Consider the following 19,171-nt stretch of genomic DNA (forward strand, 5'->3'; position numbering starts at 1 on the left):
CCTCAATCCTCGCGCGCGCAGCTCGGGATGCGCATGCCCCCCCTTCTGTCCCGCGCGCATTCGGTGCTGCTCCAAGGAAGACCCCGCAGGAGCCTCTTTGCGGTGGGCTGCGGACTCCCCTCCCGCGGGCCCGCGACCCTGCAGGCACCCTTGCCACGGGGGATTGGGTGGCACCTGGTCAGCAGCAGCATATGCCCAGGAAGAGGGGTCTCCCCATGGCGCAGCAGTTGTGTCCCTGTTGTGTCCCCCCAGAGAACCAGCCCCCCTCCCCTCTTGCAGCTGCTTGGCTTCCACTTGGGGGATGCCCCCTTGCCCTGGGATGCCCAGCTGGCTCCCCTGACCTTCCCTTCCTCCCTGCATGACCACAGCTGAACTCTGACTGTGCCCCCCTCACCGAATTTGAGTGCTACTCCTGAGGAGGTGCCCACATGTTCCTCTGATCCATACCAGCATTCCCCTCTCCCCTCCTAATATTAACAACTTGGGCTCAAAGAAAGATTGCAGTTTTTTTTCACAGTAATTTCATTTTATTTTTTTAAGAATACAACCATTTGAAAATTCATTCCGAGATCCAAAATGCCATTTAACGAATGCCGTCACAGACTTTAAAGTGGGAGACCTTGTTGCTCTAATTCTCTGGTTAGTCTTCTTCAGTGTTCTCAGTGTTTGGTTTCACTGGATTTATATGCTGCTGTTTAATAGTTTCCAAAGCAGTGAATAAGTCGGTTAAAACAATAATGGCAGAAGAACTCAGATGCAGCTAATTTTCCTCCCACATAAAAGCCAGCTGGAAGGCAACAGCAGGAAAAGCAGCCCCTTGGTCTGCTCCAGTGCCTGTGAGGAAGAGGAGTTTGCAGTTGCCACCAAAATGGAGGAGAGAAGGGTGCAGGCGGACACCACAGCGGGGAGCACCCGTATTCTGGGGGCCATCTCAGACCAGTCTTTGACCCAAGACGGGATCTAGATCTAGAGCAGATCTTTGCTGTGGCCTGTGGACTGCAGACAAGCTGGTAGCTGCCGAGGCTGAACCGTTTCCCCTTCCCCAGTCTTCATGCAATGGATGGGAAAGAGCTGCATTGTTTGAGACAAAGGCCAGCATCCTCCCTCCAGTGTGGGCAGGGAAGGCTTTTTTTAAAAAGGCTGTCACATCCTACATGGTACCACCATCCCCTGGGAAATTGTTCTGCACAGGCTTTGTTGCCAGGGGCAGCCCCGCTCATTCCCCACTGTGCTTGCAACCCTTCTCTGCCCCTTCAGAACAAGGAGTCAGAGGCCATTGGGCTCCTCAGGTGCCTTGCAGAGAGAGCACCCCCCCCCTTCCCAGGGGCTCCTTTTTGCAACCTCCATTCCAATAGTCTCTTACCTCCTCCGCTCTTCACTGGCCTGCGTGGTTGTGCCAGGGTGGAACAGCACCCCTGGGGGAGGCAGGCCAGCCCTCATCTCCTTCCGTCTGGGAAGGGTGCTGGTTGGGGTCTTTGCTGTCCAACACAGGCCTCCAGGCCCCTTTGCTGGAACTGCCCTGTGCCAGGTTTAGAAGAGCAGAGCGGATCACCGTCAGCTAGATCAGCCAAGCTCCTGCTGGGGTCTGGACAACATCCAGAATCACACCTGATCTCTGTGCCACAGGTGCCAGTCCCCCTGCTTTGGAGGGTGGGCTTCATGCGATTATATAGCCCATGTAAGTCCCCCCCCCTTCTCCAAGCTCCACTTCCAAATCTCCAGGAATTTCCAAACCCAGCAGAGCAGAGCAGTTCTCTCAGAGCGATAAGAAGAGAGCAGAGGCAAGCCCATTTGGTTCTCATGTTTGGTTCTTCCTTGCAGGAAACCCAGCCTGAAGGTGGGCTGCGGCTTCATCGGACAGCAACTGTAAGCTTTCGTGGACTTAACCCTCTGTCACACCCAGTCTCCTCTTCATATTTTCATCCGTATGATCATGTTTAACTTAAATTGAGTATATGTAGTTAGAGACTTTTTATTTGTTTTAATAAATATCCCTTTTATTAATTTCTAAGTTAAATTATCATATTTATTTTAAAAGGGTTTCTGGGAGAAGAACCCTGTAAAGTGTTAAAAAGGATCTTGCTGATGTATTCAAATTCCCCATAATTCCCCTTGAGGGATCCATTTAGGGCACACACCCCACTTCTTGCCCCTGCTTACTCACCCCTGAGGCGGGCTTCTTGGAGGAGCCGTGGCCCATCTCTCTTCTTCCTGGGGAGTTCGCACTGCCTGTCGTAGTCACCCCACAGCACCCATAGCAGCGGTCAGGGGTGGGGTTGTCCTCCTTGGGGCGGGCCGAGATTGTACCAGACAAGGATCCGGTCTGCAAAAGAGCCGCAGGGAGGGTTGCTGGGGCCAAGGCACAAACTGGGCCCAGTAGAGGCCTTCCAACTACCCGGCTTCATGCCGAGGCAAGTCAAGTGCTGGGTGCTGCACACCCTCAGTTAGGGATGCCAACCTCCAGGGAGGACCTTGGGGTCCTCTGGGCTTAAAGCTCAACTGCAGACGACAGAGATCAGTCCCCTCGGAGGAAGTGGCTGCTGTGGAGGGCAGACTCTAGGGCCCTGGGCCCCCTGCGGCCCCCGCCCCCCCTTAGGCCCCATCCCTAAATCACCAGGCGCCTCCCAACCCGGGTCTGGCCTCTCTAGCCCCTGCCAGAGCAGCACGACCAGATCAAGATTTCGTATTTAGAGAAAATACATTAAACCAAAGTGGGAGCCCAGCCGCTGTCTCTGGGCTCCTTCCCACAATCTGCATCCAGCCCCTGAGTTCACAGCCCTCTCTCTGCACGTAGCTGAGCCATTCGTTGTGGGGGCCAGAATCTCCCCTGGAGGAACTGACCCCTCTCTGGCCTTGCGCTGTGGCAGAAGGGAGGCTTCTGACTCACTGCGACTCCTCTGGTCGCCTAAACCCACGGGCTGGTGGGCAGCTGGGCATCAGGAGGAAGCTCCAGGATCCAGGGGGTCACCCCTTCCCCCCACTTGGCACCCAGGTCCTCAGGTGCAGCCACCTGGGAGCCAGCCCAAAGCCTCCCACCAAGCAGATTTCCCCGGTCACCATCTGCATTCTTCTCATGGGGGTGTAAGCGCCAGGATGGGGACTCCCCCAGGTTCCATTTCTCCTTGGCACGGCAGTTGTGGCGGCAGGGCCTGAATCCCCCACAGAGGGCTGGCTCTGCAAGGAAGAAAAAGACGGAAGAGGAGAAGTGAACTGGGGGTCGGAGAGCTCAGGAAAGCGAGAGAAGTGTCGCCCTGTCCTTCTCTTGGACATTTCCTTCCAAAACCTCACCTATAACTGCACTGCATTGCCCTGGAAGAAACAGGATTTGATGCCCAAATGAAATCTTGTTGGTCTTAATGGACCTGCTGGTTTCAGAAGGACGCAAAGACTTTGGGGGCTGGCCTGCCCCTGAAGCCACGCCGGGCAATCTTTCCCAAGGGGAAACATTCCTCACTGTTATGCTCAGCCATCCTGGACCCGGAAGGACCGCTGGGAGGGACATGTCTGTGCTACTCAGACACTGGAGGTGCCTGTCCGCCCATCCCTCCATCTGGACACACACAAAAAGCAGGCTGTCCTTTCTATTCCAAACGGGTTATTTTATGCTTCCTAAAAGATTCCTGAGTTGTGAAGGCTGCGCAGTCATGAAGGGGGCAGGAGCTCCCTCCGAGGGGGCTAAGGCAATCCCATTGGGAGACTTTCTACAGAGTTGGCAGCTGCATTGCTAGGCTTGCTAACTCCAGGCTGGGAGATACCTGGAGAGTTTGGGGGTGGAGCCCCAGAACAGCAGGGTTTGAGAAGGGGAGGGGCCTCAGTGGGGTACAAGGCCATAGAGTCCGCCCTTCCTCCAGGGGAACTGATCTCTGTGGTCTGGAGATGAGTTGTAATCCTGGGAGACTTCCAGCCGCCACCTGGAGCTTGGCAACCCTCTGCATCACCTACCTCGCTGCTTCCCGGATGGCCAGGCCATGCAGTCCCGCAGCACCCCAGGCAAGGATCGTGGTTGGAGATGGCATCCCTCTTTGGGTGGCTGGCGTTTCCCTTGTCCCCATCTAGCAGAAGGTTCTGTGTGGTGGACAAGGGGAGAGGGGAGAGCTAGGAGATGAGTGGGTGCTTGGTGGGTAGGTCAGTTGGGGGGCTACGGAGCCTAGACCAGGGTCAGGCACCAAAACTCTCAGACTTGGCACTTTTCTTCCTTGAACTCATCTTCCAAGTGTGACCTGCTGCCGACGTAGCCATTTTCTCCAGGTGACCTTCTGATCTCTGTAGTTTGAAGTTCAATCCTGGAAGATCTCCAGGCCCTACCATGAAGTTAGCAACCTGAAGGTTTGCTTATTTCAAGGGGTGGGAAGGTCAGCTCCTGGTGGGTGTCATGTTCCCTACACCACCAGAGGGCTTTTGTAAAAGTTATAATTGCTATAACACTATAATGCAACAAGACTATGGTGCTACAGCAATTATTGTGGGTTTTCAGCCCCTGGTGTCAGAGCAGAGAAAAAATGCAAGGAAAATGACAGCATAGAAAACTGCTGTGAGGTCACTCCTGTTGCCAGTGCAAATCCTTCTGCACTCATAAGGACCGAGAATCTTTGCTGTGCAGATGTAACCAGCTGTTCAAAGGCACTTTAAATCAGTGGTTCTCAACCTGGGGGTCGGGACCCCTTTGGGGGGTCGAACAACCTTTTTACAGGGGTCGCAGCAGGGTGAGCAGCTTGGCTGGGGAGGGAGGGGCGTGCCGCCCCTGTTGCTGTGAGATCGGCATGGTGGGACAAGAGGAAGAACTGAACTGAGAAACCCCGGGGGGGGGGGGACATTTATATACCATCCTGAACCATGGATCTTCACGCCATTGGTCAGTTTTGGTTTAATTTCTGTGAAAGAAAGAACACGTGTCTAATTTTATGGTTGGGGGTCACCGCAACATGAGGAAAAGGGCCGTGGCATTATGAAGGTTGAGAACCCCTGCTTTAAAGAAAGCATGGTTAGGCTGGGGGGAAAGGAACTAATCCCCTTCGGGAGAGAGGGAAAACTCTGCTGATGCCAAAGGGGGTAAAGGACCCCTGGATCTCGCTAAGAAATGCGGCTGGAAGGTCTTGCCCCATTTGCACTGTTTCCATGACTCTCACCAAGTTCACTGCACTTTTTCTGCTCAGGATGGAGAAGCTGCCCGTCCGGAAATTCCTGGTTTTGTTCCTCGGGCGCCGCAGGTGGGTGGTGGTGCTGTACAGCTGCGGAGTCCCCAAATCCCCTTTGGGGGGCTCACCCTGAGAGGCAACAAAAGAAAAGACCTTAGCTGAGTCGGAAATCCGTATTTCAGGATGGTTGTTGGGCTCTCCCTATTTGTGCAAATATATTTTCACCTTTTCCTTTATCCGGGATTTCTCGTCTGATTCTTTGGATTATTGGTTTATTATTGGGTTTCAGACCTTACAAAGGGCTTGGCCTTTCAGTGCATTACAGGGCTCAGGCTCAATTTAGGCCTCCTTGTCAGCCCACACTGCAAGCACGGGCAAGGAGAGGGTGAGAACACCCAACTCTTTTGATCCTGTGGCGCAGGTGGAAAGCTGGCATGGCATGCTGGGCACAACAACAGAATGGCTGCCACAAAATGGCTACTGCAGGGGGTGGAGCCAGCCACAAAATGGTTCACAGCAGATCAACAAGAACGCAGCACAGATCCTTGTGTTGTGGGGCAACAGCCGCTGCCAAAGCAGCATTTTTGGAAATCTGCATTATTCTCTAATGGCCAATCAGAAGAATTGCTGTCCCCACCCCCCTCCTAAAAACACACTCCCAGGCATGTGTGAGGTCAGACTCCAGGCTCCCGGGGCCCAGTTTGACTCTTTTTGCCATATCAATGCACTTGGGGTTAAGCAAGCCTCAGTCATGCATCGAAATCTCAAGCATAAAACATGCGCGCACACCCCCACGCCCCTCCCTCTCTCCTTCCCTTTTGAAGGTCTGGAGTATTAATCTCAAAATATACTTTGAATGGCTAGATTTAAACCTAGCAGCATCTTGGAGATGAATGTGATCTGAGAGATCAGCAAGCAGCCAAGAGTCCAATCTCCCTTTGTCAGATCCCCCGGGATCTTTGACTCCCAAAACCTTCTATCCTGGCAAATCTATGTTGCTCCCCAAGGTGCCCCTAGATGCGAATCTCGGTCCTCCCCCCAACAAAATCTTCTTTTAATGCACTGAGCAATATTTTAAAAGTTTACTTTTTGACACACACCCCCCAAACGCCCCGTGGATGCTCTCCCAAGTCCCTGCCCTGCCTGCCGAGGGCACTCAGGACCCCCCTGACCTGGGCTCTGCTGAGGGGCAGCTGCAGGTGCTCTCCCCCCCCCCCCCGCCGGGTCCCTGTTCCTGAGCAGTGGAAAGAGGAAGGGGCTCTGCGGATGGCTTTCCGCGCACCATCCATCCAACCAGCCAGCCAGCCAGCCAGCCAGCCAGCCAGCCATCCAACCATCCAACCAGCCAGCCAGCCAGCCAGCCAGCCAGCCAACCAACCTTGGTCTCCCAAGCAGCTTCTCGCAGTTCTGCCGCCTGCCCCGGACCAGGGAGGGCAGCCACCGCCAGGGCAGCCGCCACAGCCCACAGCAGCCCAGAGCCCATGGCCGCCGCACTTGCCCGGAACCCCTCGGGGGAATCTCTCTGCCCGCTTTCTCCCCCTGCCAAGAGGAACCCACCAACATCCGTCCGTCCCTTGTTAACGATTAGCAAATGTCCCGAGGAAGGGGCCCAAGGGGGGGGGGGACCGTGGCCAAATCCACCCCTGGGGTTTTTCCACTGGCCACCCAGAACGGACTCTTCTGCTGGGACAAGCGGGGCCTGGCTTGGGGGATTCCTGGAAAAGTGGCCTTTGGGCAGGGCCTCCCCAGAGTCTGAGGCCAGAGGGGAGAACTGGCCTCTCTCCGTTGTTTGGGGCTCAGCGGTAATTCCAGGAGAACTTCCAGCCTGCAAGCTAACACCAGCCTAGGAAATTCCTGGGAATGGAGGGACAGCGTCTGCCTGTGTGGCACGGGGGCTGGGGGGGGGCTTCCCTGAGAATCTCTGCTATACGGCATGGAAGAGAAGGAGAGCTGGGTATTTTGGATCCCACTTTTCACTGCCCGAAGGAGTGCCAACACAGCTTACAATCGCCTTGCCTTCCTCTCCCCACAACAGGCACCCTGTGAAGCAAATGGGGCTGAGAGAGTTCTGAGAGAACAGCTGTAAGAGAACTGTGACCAGTCCAAGGTCCCCCAGCTGGCTGCATGTGTAAGAGGAGAAGTGGGGAATTCAGTGCTGCCACTCTTAACCACTACACTTTAGGATGCTTAGGGCTGATCCTGCGTTGAGCAGGGGGTTGGACTAGATGGCCTGTATGGCCCCTTCCAACTCTATGATTCTATGATTCTATTCTATACACCACACTGGCTCTCTCTCCAAAGCTGGCTCTCTGAAGTGGCTGTTTTTTCCAGGGGAACTGATCTCTGTAATCAGGTGACCTCTGGAGGACCTTTATGCCCCATCTGCTGCCTGGCCACCCTATGGGTGGGGCTGATTGCAGCACTCTGATTGCAGATGGAGTGGTGGGTGTTTCAGGAAATCGATACCACCATCTAATTTATCATTCAGTTATTGGACATTAGCTTTGGTTTGATCTCTGTCTGTATTAAGAGATGCTCTTTGTGATAGATAACTTTTCACCTACAATGTAATGGTTCTTGGGGTGCCCTCCGGGTATGCTGAGGAATTGTTTTGACTGGGTGGAACAAGCAGGCGTCAGGATCAGAGAATCAGGTTTAGAGAGTGTGCTTTGTTTCTGTAAATTTGAAGTGTCAAGTGCTGACCCAGGGACCCCCACGCCACATTGGGGCTCCAGGGCAGGCCTGGAGACTTCGGGTGGTCCTGGAGATAACATGGAGTTGTTCTCACAACGCAGTTCTGTCAGAACTCTCTCAGCCTCACCTCCCTCACAGGGTGTCTCATGGAGAGAGGAAGGGTGAGGCTGAGAGAGTTCTGACGAAACTGCTCTGATAACAGCTCTAACAGGACTGTGGTTGGCCCAAGGTCACCCAGCTGGCTGCATGTGGAGGAGGAGTGGGGAATCAAACACATCCCTGAGGATTACAGGCCGCTGCTCTTAACCACGACACCCAGCTGCTGTAAATCGTCTCCCATCTGAACAAAAACAAGACACTTCCATTTCTGAAACCTTTATTTGAACAATTCCTCTGGGGTCGTTTTTGCCATTAGCATGTAGAGGCGAGAGTGTTCCCTGCCACTGAAACATATTTTCAAAGTTTTCTTGAAAAGATTATCTGAAATTACTCAGTGATACACCAAAATGAGCTTGCAGTCAAAGTTGCGGGATGCCCAGCGCTTGGGACACGCTTCAGAGATACCAGAGCCGAGCTCGGGGCTGCGGAGGGGCAGGCGGCTAATCCCCCCCACTGGAATTCTCACCGGACTCCGAAAGGCTGTTGGGCAGGGTCTGCTCAGCGCCTCCTTCGGCGGGCCGTCCCGTCAGCATCAGCCCCGAGAAGCAGCCCCTGCAGACAGACCGGGTGCCCAGCTGCTTCCCCCCTCGGCGCCTCCCGGAGGCCACCTTCCTCTCCTCCCTTCTGGTCCGGAGGGTCAACTGGGCAGGGGAAAAGGCAGGAGGTCAGCCGGGCATGTCGCAGTGGGGGTGAGCCACAGGAACCCTCCTCCGGATTCCGGCATCTGGGGCCACCCTCAGCCCCCGCTGGGCTTCGGTCAATGTTGACACTCCCTGCCTGGAAAACAGTCTTTGCACCAGGGGCTGAGGCCGCACCTGGCCACTGGGAGGGGTGCTGGGCACACTGCCCTCAGGACGGGGGGGGGGGGGGGAGGACTGCCTTGTGATTAGCCAAAGGGTGGAGATGGGGTCACGGGGTGGGGGGAGGGGAGCAGCCTTGCAGCCCCACAACAAAACAAGGTGGGTCTTCAGAAGAGCGGTGCACTTGGAACAGGCTCCAAGGAGCTCCCTTCCCCTTCTCTTCTCTCGGCTCATTAGAGACAATGCTCCCCCCCCCCAACACACACGCAAACACTCAGCTACCTTCATGGCAAAACAGGAATTTGAACCCAATACCAGGGATCCACAGGACACCACAGTCTGGAAGGAGGAGCCCAGCCCTGGGAGGAGAACCGGGGTCCTTCTTGTCGGCTGGATCCATCCCTTACCTTGGGGGTCTCCAAGGGCCTTCGCTCATCCTGAACGGAGGCGAACATCAGGGAGTCTTCCGGAGATACAGGCCTCTGCAGAGGGAAGGGAAGGGAAGGGAAGGGAAGGGAAGGGAAGGGAAGGGAAGGGAAGGGAAGGGAAGGGAAGGGAAGGGAAGGGAAGGGAAGGGAAGGGAGGGGGAAACAGCATTCAGTCTCCTCCTCAGCAAAGATGATGGAGCGGGGGGGGGGGGGAGCAGGGTGACCAACTCTCACCAGAGGGGCCAACCCACTTTTGGGGGATGAGGATTCCAGCTGGCTCTGTGGGTCTCTGGGCTGGGATCTTGCCGTTCTACCCTCGGAGACCCACTTTCAGGGGGAGCCTGAGCTTCCAGTTTGGTGTGGTGGTGAGGAGTGCAGACTTCTAATCTGGCATGCCGGGTTCGATTCTGTACTCCCCCACATGCAGCCAGCTGGGTGACCTTGGGCTCACCACGGCACTGATAAAACTGTTCTGACCGGGCAGTTCTTTCAGAGCTCTCTCAGCCTCACCCACCCCACAGGGTGTCTGTTGTGGGGAGAGGCATGGGAAGGCGACTGTAAGCCGCTTTGAGCCTCCTTCGGGTAGGGAAAAGCGGCATATAAGAACCAACTCTTCTTCTTCTTCTTCTTCAGTAATCTCAGGGCTCTCTCAGCCTCCCCTCCCTCACAGGGTGTCTGTTGTGGGGAGAGGAAAGGGAAGGTGACTGTAAGCTGCTTGGAGACTCCTTCGGGTAGGGAAAAGCGGCATCTAAGAACCAGCTCTTCTCCTTCTTCCTCCTCCCCAGGAGTTACTGCTGGCCTCAGGGGCCATTTCCCCGGAGGGAGGGCTGTCCGGCACGAGGCCCTGGGGAGGTCCGTCTCCTCCCAAAAAGCGCCAGGTGAGACATTTCTGAACCTGGAGTTGGCAACCGTATCAGGAGGAAACGTTTTCTAACCCTTGCGTGGCTCAGAAGGAGCCCCTCCTTGGGATCAGTGGGAAAAGGCAGAGCTCCCTTTGGCCGGCCGGAGAGGGGGGGGCAGCCTAGTGAACAGAGAAGCTCAGCTAATCCTCAGAGCCCCCCCCCCCGTGGGTTCCCTCCCCTCCTGCCTCCCCCCCCCCAGACATACCTTTAAGAGCTCCTCGAGGGAAGGGTGCACACCTTGGGGTTCTAGTCGAATCTGCAGGAGGAGCAAACAGGAAAGAGCCTGGGGCACCTTTGGAATTCTGGCACAGAGAGACGGGCCCAGCCCCAAAATGGCTCCCTCAGGAGGCGGAGCCAATCACAAAATTGCAGCCACACCTTCCCTTCAGGCACACGGCGAAGAAGACCCTTGAGCTCTGGTGGCAGCTGCTCCCAAAGCAACATTTAAACAAAAAAAGCAGGCAGAAGCCTTGCTGAGCACATTTCCCACCTGGTCCTGCCCACCTTCTAGGAAGATTTGCTGGGCACAAGGAACCTGGACAGCTCCGCAGGGCCTGCAAGAGGGAGCTCCTCCGCCAGGCGCTGGGTTGAGGTCGACCCAAACCATCGCTTCCCATTGCCCCCCCAGCCTCCGCCCCCCCCACCCGCTACGACTGCTTCAAATCTATCCGACATTCTGGGTCCCAGTAAGAGTTGAGCCGAGGCTCCTTGCATTTCCTCCCTTCCTTAAGGTTGTTGTTGTTGTTATGTTAATGTGATTGTTGCCATTCACCTTGTTGTTCAAGAAATGATGTTACCTGTATCGTTTTCTTGTTTCATGTAAACCGCCCTGAGCCTTCAAGGAGGGTGGTAGATAGATGGATAGATGGGAAAACAGACAGACAGACAGACAGACAGACAGACCGACCGCTGGGCATAGCTACCTCACAGACATCTCTCTTCCCAGAGAAACTCGGGAGGCTGCAGTTCGCTTACAGAAACAGAAAGTTCTTCCATATTCTTATTTTGTAAACCCTCCATTGTAAACCCCTTAGAAATCTGGTCTACCAGAGAGAAGAGGCCTAGCCTCGCCTTCTCCTGGACAGGCATCATTTCATTTTGCCAGGGTTCAAAAGGTTTGCCTCCCATGGTCAGTTTATGGATGCTAAGCTGGCAGCTCAGAAGCAGCAGCTGGTGCACATCATGTTGATAGACGGTGCAGCTCTATGCACAATGGCTCCATCTTAGTGCAATGCCTGCCATAGAGTTTCCAACAATGCCTAGACCTACATGTTGTCACTTCCAGGTGGCTCTAGGAATCACCAGGGACTCTAGGGTAAGAACTTCCTGGAGGCAGACAAGGCCTTCTTTCTCTTTTGTAATTTTTCTCCCACCGCTGCTTCCAGAGGTGGTAGGCATCATATCCCCCAGTTCTCGCCTCCCAGCAGAATGTCGAAAACTGGCCTGAGATGGAACTCAGCCTGGCTTCAGCCAGCCCTGGCTGCCACTTACGTTCGCGATAAGTGAAAAGCACCCAGGGTGCCACTCCGAACACCATGCTCTCCGCAGACCGGATTCCTCATTTAGAGAAGGCTCCTGCGTGGGAAGAGAGAGGAAAAGCCCAGGTGGTGTCTCCCCTCTTGCGTAGGTTCCCCAGCCACACCCGACAACCTCTCCCCAGGCTGAGATTTTAACCCAAGCTGGGTACGATCCATGGGGAGAGATTGTCTTTGGCCAGATAGAGGAGCATTGAAGGCTCACTGGGGCCAGCCCCACAGATCACATTGTTATGCGCATCCTACTTCTCCATGTTGGGACAGAGTTCCCTTTGAAGGAGAATAGTGTTGCCAAGTCCAAGTTGAGGATTTAGCTACCCTCGGTGTGCATTGCAGTATTCATTTTCAGGGTTGCCAGCTTCCAGGTGGTGGCTGGAGATTTACTGAGGTTACAGCTGATGTTCAGATGGCCATGGGGCAGCATTCATAGAATCATAGAATAGCAGAGTTGGAAGGGACCTCATGGGTTATCTAGTCCAACCCCCTGCACTGTGCAGGACACTCACAACCCTCTTGCTCATCCACTGTCACCTGCCACCCCCTGGAACCTTCACAGAATCAGCCTCTTCATCAGATGGCGATCCAGCCTCTGTTTAAAAATCCCCAAATTTCACCTTGAATCTGTGCACAGGGACTCACACCATTCTCCCTCTGGGTTGGATCTAGCACAGAATGTCTCGGGATGGCCCCTAGTGTGTCACCCAGGGGGACCATGCAGGAGAGGAGGGCCAGAGTACCAGAGTGTGTCCAGAAGAGAGCAACTAAGATGATGAGGGGTTTGGAGACCAAGATATATAAGGAAAGGTTTAGGGAGCTTTGTTCGTTTGGCCTGGAGAGAAGACAACTAAGAGGTGGTATGATACCCATCTTCTACCCACTTGAAGGGGTGACGTAGAAAAGATGGAGCAGAGTTGTTTTCTGTTGCCCCAAGAGGTTGGACCAGACCCAACAGGTTGAAATTAATTCAAAAGAATTTTTGGCTGAGCATCCGTTCCTGACAGTTAGAGCAGTTTCTCAGTGGAATGGGCTTCCTCGGGAGGTGGTGAGTTCTCCATCTTTGGAAGTTTTTAAATAGAGGCTGGATAGCCAGCTAACAGATTGTGAATGGGTGGGATTTGGTCTGAGCTTGGCTCTTATGGCACTTTCTTGCATGCTCAGAGAAATGCCAGCTATCAATTTCCAGCACCCTGAACATTTAGTAAAGAGCTTGTGGGAATGCTGAGGCTGACCTGCTGATGACCTTCTCCATCCTAGAGTAATGCACACTTTAGGACAATAGGGAAGGCCGTATATAAATATAATAAATACATACATACAGAACTGCATAAATAGACCATTATCTTTCCTTGAACAAACCCATCACATGTCTCCTAAAGTTGTTGTTTAACACCAGAGATTCCATCAGATCGTTGTTTTAGGGGCTTGCAAGTCCCCATTGCTGGAAGAATCATTTCCCCTTTTATCGAGGGTCCCCAGCCACCAGCTCTGTGTGTCTGTTCCGGGTATCCTTCATACATCCTGACTTGCATGTGGGTTCTCCTTTTCTCTCCTCATTAAATGCTGGTCATTTTGCTGCTGCATCTCCAGACCTCTCTCGACATCATGACCCGTAGATAGAGCCTTTCCCAAGAATACTCTCTCCCTTTGCCCCTCCTTTTTTCTTAGCCAGCTTTGTTTGTGTATTTCTGTATGTTTGATGTACCTCTTTTATGCCCCTCAATAACGAGATGACAGAGATCAGTTCCCTGGGAGGAAATGGAGGGTGGGCCCTAGGTCATGCCGGCCTGCTGAGGTCCCTCCCCAAACCCTGTCCCCTGAAGGCTCCACCCCCCCCCCCCAGTCCCTGGGTAGTTCCAACTCAGTGCTGGCAACTCTGCCCCAGTGCAAACCTCTGCCCAGTGATAAGGCCAGGTAAACAGAGCACAGACCGGACAGACTGTCCTCCCCTGCCCTGGGCCTGATGCTGGGAGGGTGGAGAGGGAAGAGGCAGCCTGGTTGGCAGAACATCGAGAGAGCCAACAGAGTGGCTGAGCCAAGACCCGCACGTCTTCATGACAGGGCATATATGCTGTGGTGCCAAGGTTCCTGGACGTACACACATATAATGATCAAGGCAGAAGTGTCCCAGGCATGTGCAGAGTGCTTCACAGCACACGCAGGGCTTGCAGGCTGGCTTTGACTCACTGGGTTTGGAACGAAGCACTTCCTCTCCCCAAGACCAGTTCCTTTCCCGGGGGCCTGATGGTGGGGCAGCTGAGACCCCCCTCCCGGCAGTGAAACCCCAGCAGCAGAATAAGGCTACATACCAGAGTCCCAGCTAGGCCTCCAGTGCCTTTCATGGAGTTTCCAGCCAGCCTCAAACCCCCCCCCCCAACCCAGCCCCCCGACTTGGTGCTGCCTAGAAGGAAATGTCAGGGCCAGACATTGCTCTGCAGAGGTGCATCTTCCAGGCTCTGATGGGAAAGGTGCATCAGAACAGCTATGCAGAACACCTTGTGAGTCACGTCCAGGGTGGTCAGATTCAACTCCCTCCCCCAAACAAACCTCAAGGGGAAGGCAAAACAGCCCTAGAGATCTGCAGGTGGAGGCCACCAGCAGGGTGCAGTCTATCTCACCGCAGGCAGGAGCACCTTCCCTGCGAGGGAGACAGGCTGGTGGACCGACATCAGGATGCTTCTTCGTTGCCCACCTGGAAATGTGAGGCACATCCCAGGCTGGTGGGCGCTGCATGCAGAAAGAGCCCCCCCCCCCCCCCCCGGTCACTGGCTGCAACCTGGCTGTTTGAATCTGTCACCCTGGGGAAGTCTGACTGTCCTGCTTGGCTTTTCTTGGCCCCTCTCTTTCTTCTCACCTAACACCACTTATTTTTCCAAGACTCACCTGGACCGAGGCAAGGGCAGCGGGCAGGAAAACCAAGAGTGCGGCCAGTATCCGCAGCAGGCGAGGCATGTTCATGGTGAGCGGGACGACTCCGTTATGAGAGTCAGAAGCCAGAGGGCTTGTAAGAGATAACCTCCGAGCCCTCCCGCCCTCCCCCCTCCGTCCTTGTACCTTGCCCAGTTCCAGTAATTTGCAGGGTTGGGGGAAACCCGGTGGGGGATGCCAGGTGGTTGCAAAACTGGTAGCCCTTACGAGAATCCCTGGGGGCTCTGGGCAATGCCAGTCAGCATTTCATGTTCTTCACTCCGGATGTTGGCTCCGGCAGAGATACTGTTTGTCAGCGATAGCAACAGACAATGATTAATGATTTCTGTCAGGCTCAATGGAAGCTGGGGGCATTTCCGCACATCGCTAAAAATATTGTAACGCCAGCTGAAAGGCATTGTGATAAATATTATCACGCCTCCTGGCCATTCCTCACCTTCTTGTTGCCTCACTGTAGTATGCTGCATTTTCGCGCTTCTCACCCTCCACAAGCACTGGTTGAAATAGCGGAAGAGAGCAGCACGGTTTATATGCGGTTTATACGTGACTCTCTTCCACCTGTCAATCAAGCCAGGCAGCCAATCCCCTTCTTTTTTAAAGGCCCCGTGATGTCTGCCAATTTTTTAAAATTAATAATTCTCAGTTTAAATGCCTATGCATCTAAACGCCCATGCATAGTGCTTTTTGAATGCCACCCCTTATGGAATCATGAGTCTTGAGTCTTTTAAAATTTAATTTCGTTCCTGATTTTTTGCAGGGAGAATTTAAAGAGGTATGTTTTGTGTTTGAAAAAAAATTTTTTTGGCTTTGCTTACACGCTTGTACACCTTTTCATTGCTCCAGGCAGTTCGCCTTAAAAAAAATCCCATCCCCGAAAGAAGGGAGAGGGAGGAGGGTGCGAGGGCAGGACACTGGAGGCAGAGATAGAGCTTCATCGCCTCCGTACATTTCTTTTGCGTGTAGTCTGCTGGTTGTCGGCTGGGAGAAAGAGTTTTTTCAGTTGGTTAGGTTGGGTTGTTCGGCTTTTTTATAAGATTTTATTGTATTAGGGGGTTTTATGGAGGTTTTATTGTTGTGACCCGCCATGAGTCTTGTGGGCGTGGTGGGCTATAAGTCAAATTAATTAATCAATCCATCAGTCTACTTTTTGGGATTTACCAACCTGCATTTTAAAACGAGGGGTATAGCGAGCAGTTTGCTGGCCAGACATCAGAGGTTGGCGACATCATGCTCTGTCCCCCCACCCACAGTCTCACCTACTCACGGGACAAATCTGCTACTGCAAACAGAGGTGGTCACTCCAAAACCAGAGACATCTCCCCCCATGTTTTATGCCTCGTGCTCTGCCCATTTGTCCTTCTGGGCCTAAAAACAGCACAGAGTCTCTTGCCTAGACAGCCCTACCAGGTAGGTAGGGGGTGGGGTGAGGGATTGCTCCTGTCTTAGGAAATGATTTGAGGCACTGTTTCCATCTTTAGTAATGTCATCACCCAAAAATAATTACTGTAAAAAAAAAGACACGACAGTTGCCCTCATTTTTGGGCCCTGCTCCGCCCAGCCAGCCTGATGCAGCAGCAGGAGCACAGAGGGAGAGACAATGCCCTGGCTGAACTGGCCCCCCACCAGGGGCTCCTTTCCCCTCTAGGGGGGCAGCAATTGCCCAGGGAAGGCCAGGAAGCCGGACTCTGTTGGGGTGATGTATGCAGACATTTAGAGGCTGTGCCGGCTCAGGGCTGCAGCCATCTCAGATCTCCTGGGCACCTGAAGCTGCCTTCCCCTGATGTTGTCTCCTGGCTCTGGGATTCAGAGCTTTTTGTTATCTCAACTGCCAAGAAAGAGGCTTTATGGAGAGAGGGAATGTCTGGGTTCTAGGTGTTTTGGTGGACCTGGAGAGAGGTTTACAAGGGTGTGCAATGCTAGAGCCTCTGCTTGGCGTGCAGAAGGTCCCAGGCTCCATCTTTGGCAGCATCTCCTGTCAAAAGGACCAGACAGGAGAGGATGAGAAAGACCTTGGCCTGAGACCCTGGCTCAGTGGCAGAGTCTCTGCTTGGCAGGCAGAAGGTCCCAGGTTCAATCCCCAGCAGCATCTCCAGTTGAAAGGGCCAGGCAGGAGGGGATGGGAAAGACCTTGGCCTGAGACCCTGGCTCAGTGGCAGAGCCTCTGCTTGGCAGGCAGAAGTTCCCATGTTCAATCCCCAGCATCTCCAGTTAAAAGGACCAGGCAGGAGAGAATGGGAAAGACCTTGCTGGGCCAGAGACGCTGGAGAGCTGCAGACAGTTGGCCTAGAGTGACTGGGGGTCTGATTCGGTAGGAAGGAGGGTTGTGTGGATTCTCGTGGCTGGAGAGCAACTGGAGAGGGGGGCTGAGGCAGGTGAAAAAGGCACCGGGGTGGACGAGGAGAATACCAGAGAGTCCACACTGGGGAGAATCCTTGCCTGGGTCCCCGCTGCAACAAGAGGGACCACGGGAAAAAATGATCTGACGAGGCACCTTAAGAGGCAGTGCCAGGAATGAACTCCAGCCTCTGAGCAGCAGCCGCATGAGACGTCTCAGCAGCCGGCTTTGAGGAGCCCCCCCCCCCCCCCGCATCGTCCTCTCCTCTTTATTCAGCTGAACGTGGACGTAGCCAAAGGAGGAGACCTGGGTTACGAGGGGATGTCGGAGAAAATGGAGCGGAAAAGAAACAAGCGCTGCTTCCACAGTGGGACGAGTCCGTGGCAGAACTCCCAGAGTCACGGGTGCATCCACACGGGGAAGAGAAAACGGCATAGTGGCAAGATCACTACCAATTTTTAAAAGCCAGCCAAAGGTCAGGCAGGCTGGCAGGAGGGGGTGGCAGGCACAAGCAGATGTGGGAGGAAGCACTTACTGGCTGTGGGCAGAGCAGTCTGGAAATCCACACCTTCCCAGGCTTCTCTTCACCCCCTGGCCCAATCAATCAATATTTATTTACGGTCATTCAGACCAAAATTCGAATACATGCAGCACCCCCTGGTTCTTTGAAGAGCTGTCCATGACGCCTGCTTTGTTGCGGCCCTCCCCAGCCAGAGAGCCCACAGGAGGAGACTGATTGGGGCAAGATGTGGGGCGGGGGGGGGGGATGCTGACCCCAACCCTGTTCCCATTGGAGAGCGAGGTCATGCCCGCAGCCCCTGGCGAGACCTGGCGAGGAGGCAGGGTGGGCAGCAGGCTCTTCCCATCAACGGTTGGGCGGGATCCAGATTTCGCTGAGGTTCCCAGAACAGCCTCAGTCTGGATTGCGTCATCTGCTGAAGTCACACAAGCAAGCAAGCGAGCGATGGTCTGCCTCTGCTCTTCTCTTCGCAGCAACCCTGGACTTCCTTGCCGGTCTCCCGGCCAAGGGTCAACCTGGACTGACCCAGCTTGGCTTCCAAGGTCTAGCAGGCCAGCTTGGGCCATCGGGCTCTCTGATCATGCACTGACCAGGGCCTGGTTAGCCCTGCCCAGCTCCCTAGATCCAGAGAGATTGGACTAGTCAGGGGCATCTTTTAGTGGGGAGAAGACTCCGTTTAATGCCCCCTCCCAGAGGGCACATTTGCAATGGGGTGGGGTGGGGGGGGGGTTGTGTGTGTTAATTCTTGCAGCCTGATTTCTCCCTGCAAGTGCAGCCTTGTTTCCAACAGAAAATACAGAGACAGTAAAAGTGTGCTCCTTAAATTTTATGTCATGACAAAGCCCTTCTTTCTTATGAGTGCAGAGGGGAAAAGGCTGACTTGGCCTTTAAAAACCCACCTGAAAACTTTAAAACTCCACCTGCAGACTCAGGAAAGCTGCTCCCCTGCCACCAATTTGGCTAGTCTCTCTGAGGTGCTCTGGCTGTTTTCTGCCACCCAGATGGCATAAATGGTCATTGGCCAACATGCTTTTAAGGGGAGAACAGCAGAAGACCCTTGTTGGATCAGGCCAATGGTCCAGCTTCCTGTCTCTCTGGAGGGGCCAACAGCAGGGCAGAGGCCGAGACCTTCCCGTGATAGCGATTAGACAAACCCATGTTCTTTCAGCAGCTGCAAATCATACTAATAGACCCTCCACATTCAGAGGCAGCATACCTTTGAATGCTGACAGTTGGGTGACAAACGACAGGAGCTCTTGGGTGCCTCCTTGTGGGCTTATTTGAAGTATATTTGGCAGGCACCTGAGCTAGATGAATCGTTGACATGATGCACCAGAGAGATGATGGCTTGGGCTGGGCGCTTCGGCGTCTGAAGACACAGCATTGCTGGCTGCTTCGGGCACGAACGGCCACCTTGGATGCCGAAGTGTCCAACCCTGCTGGACACTTGTATGTTCCCCAGGGTCAAAACTGCAGGGGCTGGACATGTCCATTTCCCTGGATCTGGAGAGGGGTGGCTAGCTTGACTGGAACTCTGTCGGACTTCCAGGTGCTGCTGGGCTCCAGCGTTGTTCTGCTGCTTCAGACCCACACAAACACCCACCTGGATCTACGTAGAAAAATTTAGTTTCTGAACAAAGCACTGAGGCAGGTGATTATATTCACCAAAGCAGCCTCCTTCCTAAGGGGGTGGCGGATTCTCTGTCACTGAGGGCTTTTAGGTGTGGATTGGGTAGTG

At 54.1% G+C, this 19,171-nt stretch overlaps 2 protein-coding genes across 3 annotated transcripts; both read right to left on the minus strand.

Moving 5' to 3' along the window:
* Nucleotides 1–510: 510 nt before the first annotated feature.
* LOC143820940 (uncharacterized) lies at nucleotides 511–6,691 on the minus strand. Of its 2 annotated transcripts, XM_077304379.1 has the most exons (7): nucleotides 6,514–6,684; nucleotides 5,127–5,264; nucleotides 3,943–4,065; nucleotides 3,058–3,174; nucleotides 2,165–2,323; nucleotides 1,364–1,519; nucleotides 511–834 (listed from the first exon to the last, which is right to left on the minus strand). In XM_077304379.1, exons 1-6 carry the CDS (start codon nucleotides 6,616–6,618, stop codon nucleotides 1,376–1,378), a joined length of 786 nt encoding a protein of 261 aa, XP_077160494.1. In that variant the 5' UTR covers nucleotides 6,619–6,684; the 3' UTR covers nucleotides 511–834; nucleotides 1,364–1,375. The 2 variants fall into 2 exon arrangements, with proteins under 2 accessions (XP_077160494.1, XP_077160495.1); XM_077304380.1 differs by lacking the exon at nucleotides 3,058–3,174 and having other exon boundaries at nucleotides 6,514–6,691.
* Nucleotides 6,692–8,188: 1,497 nt separating this feature from the next.
* LOC143820942 (uncharacterized) lies at nucleotides 8,189–14,691 on the minus strand. The gene is made up of 5 exons (XM_077304383.1): nucleotides 14,534–14,691; nucleotides 11,610–11,693; nucleotides 10,324–10,374; nucleotides 9,196–9,270; nucleotides 8,189–8,629 (listed from the first exon to the last, which is right to left on the minus strand). The coding sequence occupies exons 1-5, from the start codon at nucleotides 14,606–14,608 to the stop codon at nucleotides 8,429–8,431; spliced, it is 486 nt and encodes a 161-aa protein (XP_077160498.1). The 5' UTR covers nucleotides 14,609–14,691; the 3' UTR covers nucleotides 8,189–8,428.
* Between the last annotated feature and the right edge of the window lie 4,480 nt (nucleotides 14,692–19,171).

Source organism: Paroedura picta, chromosome 11 (genome assembly GCF_049243985.1).
Source record: "Paroedura picta isolate Pp20150507F chromosome 11, Ppicta_v3.0, whole genome shotgun sequence".
Taxonomy (NCBI): Eukaryota; Metazoa; Chordata; class Lepidosauria; order Squamata; family Gekkonidae; genus Paroedura; species Paroedura picta.

What these genes read in the sequence shown, in the direction of transcription:
- LOC143820940 (XM_077304379.1), bottom strand. Translation starts at nt 6,618, where the DNA reads ATGGGCTCTGGGCTGCTGTGGGCTGTGGCGGCTGCCCTGGCGGTGGCT. An exon ending in GCCATCCGGGAAGCAGCGAG is followed by an intron (nt 3,175 to 3,942) that starts GTAGGTGATGCA and finishes TCTTCCTTGCAG; the next exon opens with AGCCAGCCCTCTGTGGGGGA. An exon ending in CCATGAGAAGAATGCAGATG is followed by an intron (nt 2,324 to 3,057) that starts GTGACCGGGGAA and finishes GCTCTTTTGCAG; the next exon opens with ACCGGATCCTTGTCTGGTAC.
- LOC143820942 (XM_077304383.1), bottom strand. Translation starts at nt 14,608, where the DNA reads ATGAACATGCCTCGCCTGCTGCGGATACTGGCCGCACTCTTGGTTTTC. An exon ending in CTGCCCTTGCCTCGGTCCAG is followed by an intron (nt 11,694 to 14,533) that starts GTGAGTCTTGGA and finishes CTTCCCACGCAG; the next exon opens with GAGCCTTCTCTAAATGAGGA. An exon ending in CCCTCGAGGAGCTCTTAAAG is followed by an intron (nt 9,271 to 10,323) that starts GTATGTCTGGGG and finishes TTCCCTCTGCAG; the next exon opens with AGGCCTGTATCTCCGGAAGA.